The 11,595-nt window shown below is 43.8% G+C and overlaps 1 protein-coding gene across 1 annotated transcript; it reads left to right on the top strand.

Moving 5' to 3' along the window:
* Window positions 1–599: 599 nt before the first annotated feature.
* On the top strand, window positions 600–4,705 carry LOC125529575 (putative ubiquitin-conjugating enzyme E2 38). The gene is made up of 6 exons (XM_048693978.1): window positions 600–642; window positions 843–970; window positions 1,102–1,135; window positions 1,471–1,610; window positions 1,688–1,999; window positions 3,219–4,705. The coding sequence occupies exons 1-6, from the start codon at window positions 600–602 to the stop codon at window positions 3,573–3,575; spliced, it is 1,014 nt and encodes a 337-aa protein (XP_048549935.1). The 3' UTR covers window positions 3,576–4,705.
* The last annotated feature ends 6,890 nt before the right edge of the window (window positions 4,706–11,595 follow it).

The raw sequence follows: 11,595 nt of genomic DNA, 5'->3' as shown, positions 1-11,595 counted from the left end.
TAAGCTCACGCTCCGCAGAGGCAGGCAGGCAGAGGCGGAGGGGATTGGTCGACTCTCGCCGAATGGCTGTGGGTGGGCTCTTGACGGGCCATGACGAATGGGCCGTTCCGTGCGAATTTATTGTCGTTGCCGATAGTGGGCCACAATATACAGAGTCCTCCCCCTCAAAAAAAACGTAAAAAGAGTTTCGCTTTGCTAAAAAAACTGTAAACAGAGGAGTTTCGTAGGGTTTTGGACTTGGGTTTACCACCGCGTTTTGCTCTTCGTGTGGACAGCCGACGGTCGTGAGATTTTTTATTTTTATTTTTTGATCGGGAACACCTTGCATTCCTCATTACTCTGGGCCAACCAAATCAGCGGCCACAGTATCAGTTACAGCGGCAGCCCTGATCCCCACACTGGCGGAGGAGCCAAGGGCAGCCAGCGCATGCGCTGGGCGATTACACTCATGTGGGCAGTACAAAATTTTGTGTTCAGTAAAACTGGACTAGTTGCTAATATCAAACAAACCTGAGAGATGACCCTACCCTGATGGCCTGATTTCTCGAGCCGACCCAACCCAACCCAACCCCACGATCAGGAGGTGTCGCCGTGGTACCATGGGGCTGCTGGCGCTCAAGCGGCTCGTGTCACCCCGTCGTGGTAAGCCGCCGCCGCTCTGTTTCGATTTCCAGCAATCCGGCATGCATGCACCATGAACCGGAGCTTCTCCGGACTTTACTGACATACTTGAAGTACAACGCCGAGCATGCATTGCATGAGATCCTAGCAGGGTTTCTGTTGTCAACTCATGTTGTTAATGTCTGCACTATGCTTTCCATGGATCATGTGTTGTGTTGCAGGTACGTCGACTGCTTCGGTGTCAGTGGCCAAAAGAAAGCGCCCCCGCTCCCGCTCCCAACAAGACGGTGATTCAGGTGATCCTCAAGCTGCCAAAAGGACGAGACATTCGGTGCCGGAGCTTCCAAAGGTATGTAAGTTCCACGCATACTCTGTTTCGCCTCTCTTGGAAAAAAAAAGACTACTCTGTTTCGCAAATTGCTTGGACGACTATATGCCTCCTTTTCTAAAAAGCTAGCTAACTGTGACCTGTGGATGTAGTTTAGGATATCACTCCTGGAGAACAATTTACCAGGTTGGCTATTTCCAATAGGAATTCTAAATATGTGTTTAAATGCTCTCCTCAAGTGAAAGATGCAAATTTTCTAGCACACTCAGGATCTGATTTGAGCCACCCATTTCTCCATTACTCAGTGTTGCTTCAAAATTTGTGCAAATTTGGGCATATGTTGTCTTGCTGAAGAAAGCTATATTGTCAATGGTTTTATGTGTATTTTAAACTCACCGTTTTATTATTTACTTTCACCTACACAGTTTTAGAAAGGCTGCTGAATCTCCTCTGTTGAAATTACTACGGTTTAGAAATGCACATTGATGTACTATTTTCATGAAGTATTATTCTGTGTGCAGCGTCCATATATGTTCGTGTTTCGGAAAATCGAATGGACCTTCTCAGGGCTGTGATCATTGGGCCTCAGGGAACACCCTACCATGATGGCCTTTTCTTCTTTGATGCTCAATTCACTGCTAGCTATCCAGCGACTCCTCCAGTAAGTACTGACATCTAATAACTTATTTGATGTATTCTCATAATTTGATTTAATTACCTGTTCAGGTGCCTTTGCAGGTGGTATACTATCATTCTGGAGGACTTCGGCTCAATCCAAATTTGTATGACTGTGGAACAGTCTGCCTTAGCCTCCTGGGAACCTGGCATGGTAACGGCTGTGAGAATTGGAACTCAGCTCACTCAACCATGCTACAGGTGCTGATCTCCATTCAAGGTCTCGTATTGAATGAAAAGCCATACTTCAATGAGCCAGGATACGAGACCGAAGTCAACGATGCTAATGGACCGAGGAGGTCTTTGGAGTATAATGATACAGCATTTCAGCACTCGTGTAGAACAATGTTGTACTCACTCCGTAGGCCTCCACAGGTAACATACTACATACTCCCTCCGTTCCAAATTAGTTGACTTGGACTTATCTAGATACGGATGTATCTAACACTAAAACATGTCTAGATATATCCGTATCTAGACAAATCAGAGTCAACTAATTTGGAACGGAGGGAGTAATTACCAAGCTCTTGCAGTTCCCGACACGATTGGCCCATGGTTGCGAAGATCCGTCCAAAATATAACTTGGTGCATGTAGATGTTGTTAGAAGGGAAGGATAGAGAACAGATCTAACTTTCAATGCTAACTGTACCAGAAGTTCGCGTTTTCAACTTTTAACTGCAAGATCAAATTGTTCAAACCATCCGATTGTTGCCCTTGGGTGGTTTCACAAATGGACGCCACATGTCTGCCATATCACAGCCAGGAACAAAGAAATACTAAAAAAAAAATTGCACGAAATGGAAGAAATTGTTTTGGTAGAAAAGGATCAGTAAACAGAACTTGCGACATGGCAGTGATGTGGTGCACATGTAGCATCATCCATCTCTACAGTTTGAGGATGTGAATCAAATGGTTTGAGTTCAGGTTCAAAAATTGACTTCTGCCAGAGTTCACAGTTGAATGGTGGACTTTTCTCTAGAGAAAACATCACTAACTGTGGGAACCTTGAGCACATTTGAACCATGACGGATTCATATGGGATAGAAGATCTTCCACCTCCTGGACATTAGCTTGTACTCTGTTTTTGTGTTATCCTGAATCCACGCCAAGTATTCTCGCACAAAAAAAAATTCCACGCCAAGTAAGAAGGATGAGAATTTTATGGTAGCTAAGGGAACTAACACCGTTTTGGATATAACAGTCATTTATACTAGTCACGAGTATACATTTTGGAGCCATAACAGTGAAATCTTGCTAGGATCGGTAAAGGTTTCTAGATTTCATATCTAGCTTTCCCAGTGTTGCACAGAACAACAACCACGATCTGGCACTTTATTTGGTTGTAATATGGTACTAATTGTTATCTTTGGTAGGGTGTAGTGGACTAAGAGGCTTAGATTGCATAGCTCCCATACCAGAGAGTAAATAGCATAAAACTACTACTTTACAGGCTAGGGTTCCAAAAAACTACCGGTTTTTAATTTTTCTCAGATAACTACCAAATGCATGGTCGGCTGTTTCAAAAAACCCAAATCGTCGAGTCTTTTATCAGTTGATCATGATTATGACAGGCTGTTGGTTTGCTTGTTTCAGCACTTTGAAGATCTTGTTGCTGGCCACTTTCGTGAACGTGGCCATGCCATTCTGAATGCATGCAAATATTACATGGAAGGTAACGAAGTTGGGTCCGTAGTTCCTGATGAGGGCAAGGAGCTGGAAAATGCAAATGCTGAAGGATCCAGCAACAGCAACGCAGTGAAGCCAAAGAAATGTGCAGGTGCAGGTCGACGAACCGCATCCTTCAAGGCTGACACGAAGGTTCTGTTTGAAGAGCTCCTGGTGGAATTCAATGTGAAGGGTGCCGACACCAAGAAGTTCTGTGCTGAGAAGTCGAAGAAGCCGCATCAAAAAAAGAAGAAGTTGAAGAAGAGCCAGCCTGCTGCTGCTTGAAGGATCCAGCTGAAGCAGCAGCAGATCCTAGCAACTGTTGCGATTTAATTGTTCATGATATCCTCCTAACATTTGATCCTACATGCCAATGTAGGAATTAACAGAGCATGTCAATGCATTTTGAAGGATGGAACATTAGTTCCTGCTAGTCAATATCAGTTGGTGGGTGGCAAGCTGATTAGTGGTACCACTCTTTGTAATGTTGCTGCGCCACATCAGCCTAGAATCGTTCAATGTTCTGGGAAAGTATCTACTGCTCCCGCACCTTTAGCTGCCACTACCACCTACCATTGCACAATGAACATACCATCATAACTATCGGCAAATTATCACCATTTTTGAGCTCTGACGGAACAATAGGAAGACAGGTCCCTATCTATCTGAGTGTATCAAACTACTAGTTTGAACATACTGAGCACACACACTTAAAGAAACTGCACACACAATTCAAGCTATCCGTGTGAACGTCCCATAATACGCTACAGCTGAATACCCCTCCCAAATCATAAGCATTTCGAGCACGAGCAGCCAGCCAGCCATCGGAAAACCGAGCTCTGTGCTACCACGGATGTGTTTCTGCACGACGTTATGGTAGCAATTGGCAACCACAAAGTCACCTAGCCACTAGCCACAGTATAATTGATGTACCCAAAAGTCCACAGCACATATATACATTGCTCGAAATGCAGGTTGATGAACAATCAACCTGCCAGTGGTGAAGAATCCACGGCACGCAATTCAATCTATATTTCTCAGGCGGTAAAAAACATTGATGAACAATCAAAATTAAGCACCAGAGGGAACGGGAGATTCGCACCTTCGGACTTGGGTCTCCGGATCGAGCAAATCCGGCAGGGAGGAAGAGGATAATACGCCGCAAGCACGAGGGGATAGGCCGCGAGGATCGAGGCGGCGAAAGGCGTTTGGGCGGGGCGGGAGCTCTGGAAGAACGGGGAAGGGTTGGTGGAGGCGGGAGGAGCTGAGGCTCGCGCACCAAGCAGCCACGCCGGACGGAGCCGAGGAAGACGACGGTCGACGGCGAGGGCCTCAGAGAGACGACGGGCTTCCAGGCGCCGTACTTTTGACGGTGGATGGGCCGTGTTCTGAGCGAACTTGCTGTCGGGCGACGGCCCGTGTAGTTAGAGAGGGCTGTTAACGGGCCTTGCTGTTGGGTTCTCGTGTCGACCCTAGTAGGTAGAGCGACCTTCCCCCCCAAAAAAAAGATAGATAGAGCAATCGAGCAAGGGCGGCGCCGACCCAGGAGGTATCATGGGGCTGCTGGCGCTCAAGCGCCTCGTGTCCGTGCGGCAGGACCGGAAGACTCGATCCCGTCGTGGCAGGACCGCATGAGTTGACAAGAAAAGTGCAAACGCGTCCCTGTTCGAGATGGTACTGAACATGCGTGGCATGAGACCTGGGCTTTTCTTGTCAACTCATGTCAATGTTTGCACTTTTCATGACCATCCATGGTCCATGAACGGTGTGCTGTAGGTACGTCGATTGCGCCGGTGGCCAAGAGAAAGAGCTCGCCCTGTCGACAAGAAGAGGATGCTCGTCAAGCTGCCAAAAGAAGGAGGTATTCAGTGCCAGAGCTTCCAAAGGTGCGTCCGCCTATGAAACACACATGGTTGGTACATATAGCTGAATGATCTAGCTTAGCTTAGAAGCACTTTCAGAGTTTTAGAACTGGGATTCACAAGTATTACTGGATTGTTCAAGTTTTTGCTGCAACTAGGTTTTTGCGAGAAAATCTCTAAGGGGAAAAAGGTTTGGGCGAGAGAAAAATATTTTACATGCTTTCTAGGAACAAGCAAGGAATAACAGGTGAATTTTGTCTAGTTTCTTAGTTCTCACTAGAGCATCTATTATGCTGTCTAGGGACAAGTAAAGAATAACAGGTGATTGCGAACGAATGACACTGTCGGGGAAAGATTACTTCTCGATGTAATTCTGACTTACCTACCACATTGGCATTCCGTTGGGCTATGTTACTCTGTAATGTTCTAGCACACAATGCACTGAGCACCTAGCGTGTCATGTCAACTTCCATATCGTCCTATTTCCCCTAGTTGAAGAATCGGCTCGCCTCCACAATTCCAATGTTAACTTTTCTCCCGTTCGTGTGCATGCAGGACATATGGGATCATATACTTTCCTTGCTGCCACTGCGGGATGCTGCTCGACCTGGTTGTGTATCTCGCGCGTTATTAAGTTCCTGGACAAGCTGTCCCAACCTCATCTTCACAAGGGAAACACTCGGCCTGACTGGAAATGCACGTCGAAAACGTGAACTTGCACGAACTTTCGAAAACAGTTTACCGCGTTTTGAGAAAACACTCGGGCATTGGTGTGAAGACATTCAAGCTTCATCACTGTGGTTCTGGTTTCAACATTCGTGATCTGAACAGGTGGCTTCAGATTGCCGTTACTCCGGGTATTGAAGAAGTCGTACTTTCAGTGCCAATGGTATACTACTTTCTCTGGTCTTCTGAAAGCTATTGTTCTGGACATCAATGCCATCCTAAATACTACTACTTTGACCATCAATTTTCATTGCATTATGTTTATTATATCCAAAATAATTTGGATATTGTGGAGGTATTTTTGGAGATAAGTTCACATATATGATAGTATGATTTTTGAAATATTCAATCTAACTATTTGTGGAAATATTAGTAGTCAAAATTTGAAATGTTTGACTCTATTCTTGTCTAAAATGACAGCACCGGAGAAAGTACAGATGCGGGCCTCACAACGGGTGCGAATGGGTGCCTTACAACTTCCCCTGCTCAGTTTTTTCCAACGGGAGTGGAAACTCGATTCGGCATCTTCACCTCGCCAGTTGTGCCTTCCACCCTGTTGCCGGACTTGCTCGCTTGACAAGGCTGCATCTGTTTAGGGTGGACATTACAGGAGATGAGTTAGGGTGCCTACTTTCTAATTCTTTTTCTATGGAGGAGCTGAATCTCACTAAATGCGGTAACGTCATTCACCTGAAGATACCTTGCCTGCTACACAGGCTCAACTGCCTGGTGGTGCTGCAGTGCGGAGCTCTAAAAAAGATAGAAAATGAAGCTCCAAATCTTTGGATTGTTCGCATCGATAGCCAACCAGAGAAAGTTCCAGTTGGAGATGTATTGCAAGTGAAGGACCTCCAAATGCTGGATTTTTACGAATCTAACGTCATTCATTATGCTCGTGCCAAGCTTCCGTCCATTATGCCAAATCATGAAACCCTCAGCCTAGGATCGACCGGGGAGGTAAAAAACCCCAAGTTTTTTTTTCCGTCAGTACTCTGAAAGGATGGCTAGCAATAGATTTGATCATCATGCATTAATCATATTGCAGTAATCATGACATAACCTTGACATATCTATGCAGGTGCTCAATACGCCAATCTTACCTGTCAAATTCCTCTACCTCAAGAACTTGTGGATTTCTCTTTGTGATTGAGGGATGAAGGGCTTTTCCCCAGGCTACGATTATTTTTCTCTCGTTTCTTTTCTGGATGCTTGTCCCGTCTTGGAGAATTTTGTCTTGGCTGTAAGTCACTTCTCCTCAAGCTTGCAATGATATCAGCATCTGCATGTAGAGGAACTACTAACTGTAACATGCATGTTCTTCCTATGCACACAGGTATTACAGACTAGCGTAAGGCATGAATTGATTTCCGGATACACGCGTCTGAGGCAGATGCCAGGACACCGGCATGGCAACATCAAGAATGTGACGATCAAGCTCTTCTGCGCTGCAAAGAGCATGGTCGAGCTAACCTGTCATATTCTTGAGAATGCAACGTCACTCGAGCGCCTTACGTTGGACACCATATGTGATAATGGCTCTGAAGACCTTGATAGGACTTTTGACGACGGAATTGCTGGATGCTACACAGTGTTAGACTGGCGTATGCTCGACGAAGGCTATAGAGGGCTCAGGGCTATTGAAAGATACATTGTGGGGAAAGTTCCCTCCACGGTCAAGCTAAATGTTAACAAGCTCAGCAGCCGTCGCTACGCTATAAAATCGTATGAACAAAGTTCTGGCAATTATATATGCTGGTAATGTTAAATGTTGTGTTGATTGGATCTCGTAACTTGAATCTATTGTTTGAATGTTGAAAAATTACATAGGCCATGGTTTATTTATTTATTTTTGTAAAACGAACATAATTGTGAGTGTTCTGTTGTGTAATAGTAATACACATATTGTTGTGATCAAGCTGTGAATATGCTACTACTTGCCTGCAGAACAGAGCTTCAGACACAGGACAGAGGCGGAGCCGCTGAGCGGGAGGTTTCATGGTTGAGTACGCACTAGGCTACAGACTTTGCTGGCTTAAAAGGTCACCCTGGATAAGAAGACGACCATAGCACGGGCTTTGTCGTCACTGAGTTCCTCCATTGCTGCAAAGATGAACACTAGTAGAAAACAGGCTTTGGTCACATCTAGTCCCGATTTGTGTCTCAAACCGGGACTAAAGATTAGACCTTTAGTCCCGGTTTGAGATATGAACAGGGACTAAAGGTGCGATGCCCTTTTGTCCTGATTCGTGTCTCAAACCTGGAATAAAGGGCTCACTTCTCAAACTCTACCCCCCCCTTCCCCGCGCGCATATCACCATTTCAGTTTTTAAAAAATAAAAGAAATTGATAAAAACTTTAAAAAATAAAATCCTTCAAGATATAGTTATATTACTACATCTACTAGTTAGGAAAATTTAAAAACTTAAATTTAGACATGTACGAAAATCCGCATCCGATTTTGACAGCCTACGGTCTGTTTGCAAATTTTTAGAATCCTCAAATTCTAAAAGGAAAAAAAGATATGCTCAAATTTCAGTTTTTTTAATTTTGGTTAAATCTAGTCAAACTATGGTCAAACTACTTATTCAAGAAGTATTAGTGTTACTACATAATTTTTCAAGAATATTAGTGTTACTAAATAATTATTTCAATTTTTTGAATTTTGGTCAAATCTGGTCAAACTACTTATTCAAGAAATATTAGTGTAATAAATAATTATTGTTTTTTAGAATAATAGTTTCAAACTCAAACAGTGAAACGTGTGACTTCATGCTCAAGCTAAACTCCTGAGGGTTAATAGGATTGACATCTTACTATTATCAAGAAAACAACAAGTGCAGACTTGGAAACGAGGGGGAATAGAACCTGGAAGTTAAGCGTGCTTAGGCTGGAGTAGTGAGAGGATGGGTGACCGGTCGGGAAGTTAGATGATTTGGAATGATGAGGGGTGATTAGAGATTAAATTAAGCAGTGATGAGGGGTGATTAGAGATTAGAGGTTAAATTGAGCAGTGATGAGGGATGATTAGAGTTTAAATTGTAAAATAATTTAGAAATTTAAAAATAGAAAAAAAATCGTAAAATTTTCTTTAGTCCCGGTTCTTATACCAACCGGGGAGTATAATGGACAGACAACTCCATACAAAACGGTCAATAGCCAGCCAATATCTCTCCTTGAAAGACACATCAACCGCAAATATCTGAAAGGAGCCAACAGATCTAGGCACACAAACTCACACATGCCTTTGTTGATGCCGGATCGGACATCGAGGTAGGCAGAGACGGAAGATACCTTCTTTTAACACGCCATCGCTGCCACCACATTATCGACATCGCCAGGAAAACAAAAACCTAAGAAATAGAAAATAAGACGGACTAGTCCCCACTCCTCTTGTCGTCGATGAGGCCGCCGGATAGGGGAAAGGAGGGGGGAATGAGGCAGTGACATGTAGGAACACTTGCGGAGGTGGCTAGGGTTGGGGGTTGGGGTGGATTGCAACTAGACATCATATTTTGACGGCTATTGTACGTGTACATTAACAAGTTGACTGCAAAGGAAATGCATTGGTTTGTATGGTGGAAACTTTGTTTCCTAAGAAACATGAAGGACTTGATATAGGGGTTTTCATTATTTTAATCTTCTATGTTTGCTAAACAGTTTTGACGACTTTTATGTAATAACGATTCACTATGCACAAGGATTTTGAAGGCCAAATATTATCCAAACCAAAGCATTCTTGAAGCGGGTCTGAAAAAAGGTCCATCATACACATTGCAAAGTATATTTGATGGTATCCAGACTTTTAAAATGGAATGTATTTAAAGAGTTGGGAATGGAGAATCTATTGATATTTGGAGGGATCCATGGATTTCCTCTAGTCCAAATAGAAAAATTCTGATACTGAGGGGAGGTATTCTAGCAAGGTGTGAGACTTAATTGTTGAGGATTCCTCTCAGGCGAATGGGAGGAGAACCTGATCTATTCAATATTTTCACCTGTTTCAGGCGAATGGGAGGATAACTTGATATATTCAATATTTTCATGTGTTGATGCTTCCAGAATTTTGAGGATTCCTCTTAGTCCAAATGGTTTTGATGATTATGTGGCATGACATAATAACCGGTTTGGAACGTTCTCAGTAAACTCTACGTATCACATTGAGTGGAAGACACCAATTTAGTAATATGTCACATAATATTTCTTTGTCCTCTAGTGGTACTAATCCTATTTAGCATAAGATATGAAAGTTTGTAGTCCCTGGAAAAGTGAAAAAAATTATATGGAAGGCCATGCATGGTGCTATCCCCAATGAAGTCAAACTCTTTAACCAGCATATTGGTAATGATGGACAATTCCTATTTGCCATCTGTTCGCTGAAGATTTTATGCATCTTTTCGGCGAGTGCTACTCAACTAAGGAATTATGAAAAATTCTTGATCTAGAAATTGCCATTGTTAATGCTTCGTTTGTGGAATGTTGGGATCAACTGTGTTGGAAGGGCTAATTGATTCGCCGAAGGGGCATTTCCTTGGCATGCCACTTTTGGGTTTGTCTGAAATTATATCAGTTTTGGTCTGATACCTCTGACGCATCAGAAGATCGGTTACTCACAGAGAGAACATCTCACCAATTGGTAACTAGAAATTATCTATTTTATCCATGTGTAACAATTTTCCTGAGAATGTACCGAGAGTTGCCCCGAGGGAAAGTGTGAAATGGAGCACGCCATCAATGGCCTCTTTAAATTGAGCGTCAATGCTTAAGGTCTCTCTCGACTGGTGCAGTAATCTATGATGGATATGGTAATTTTGTTGCTGCCACGGGATCATTTGATTTCCTATGCAGCCGAAGCATCGATGATGGAAGCTCTAGCTATGAAGGATGGATTAATTTTGATGACATCGATGGGAATTAATCATATTATTGCTGAATTAGGTTGTATTGAAGTTGATGAAGCTTGTGGTGGCACGACTGCCTGCCTGGTGGATAAAAGAGGTTACTATACTTGCAGATTGTGTTGATCACGCTACGATGATTGGAAACATCCGGTTCAAACACCATAGGCGGGAGGCCAATGGCACTGTCCACTAACTAAGCAAAATTGTTACGAAACCCATTTATTTATCTTGTACTCCCACCGTCCCATAATAAGCGTCTCAATCTTACACTAACTTTAATATAAAGTTATACTTCCCTGCTCCTTTTTATAAGTCGTTTTAGACAGCTGATTTTGAACTGTTTTGGAAGCTGTCTGAACCGTCTAGAACGTTTTATAAATGTGAACAGAGGAAGTATTAAAGTTGAGACACTTATTTTGAGACCGAGAGAATAATTGAATAGATGCTCATGAACTCAATGCTAGTGTTTTACGATCGATTAATAAAGTAAGTGGCGTGGCGTTCCTTCAAAGAAAAACTCGACTGGATAGGAGCCGAACCCGGCTGAAAGTCGAAGATTCCCCCGGCTTGTTTGGAAGTGGCCTCGCCAGTTGAGCAGCTTGGAAATTTCAGGGGCCACGAACGTCAAGTCCACACGATCCAGCCCCACAAAAATATCCAAAACCAAATCAAACAAGCGCCCCCGCTGCTACCGCCTCGCATCGTCGTCCGCACCACCAATGGAGCTCTCATCCCTCCTGCCCGCCCTGTCCCCGCGCCGCGCCCTCCCGCTCTCCTTCCCCACCGCGTCCAAGACGGCCCGGCGGCCGCCGCCGCGCC

Source organism: Triticum urartu, unplaced genomic scaffold (assembly GCF_003073215.2).
Source record: "Triticum urartu cultivar G1812 unplaced genomic scaffold, Tu2.1 TuUngrouped_contig_5701, whole genome shotgun sequence".
Lineage (NCBI taxonomy): Eukaryota > Viridiplantae > Streptophyta > Magnoliopsida > Poales > Poaceae > Triticum > Triticum urartu.
This window is presented reverse-complemented; position numbering and strand designations above follow the sequence as displayed.

Coding starts and splice junctions, on each gene's coding strand:
- LOC125529575 (XM_048693978.1), top strand. CDS start 600: ATGGGGCTGCTGGCGCTCAAGCGGCTCGTGTCACCCCGTCGTG. Junction 643..842: donor GCTCGTGTCACCCCGTCGTG/GTAAGCCGCCGC, acceptor GTTGTGTTGCAG/GTACGTCGACTGCTTCGGTG. Junction 971..1,101: donor CGGTGCCGGAGCTTCCAAAG/GTATGTAAGTTC, acceptor CTGTGGATGTAG/TTTAGGATATCACTCCTGGA.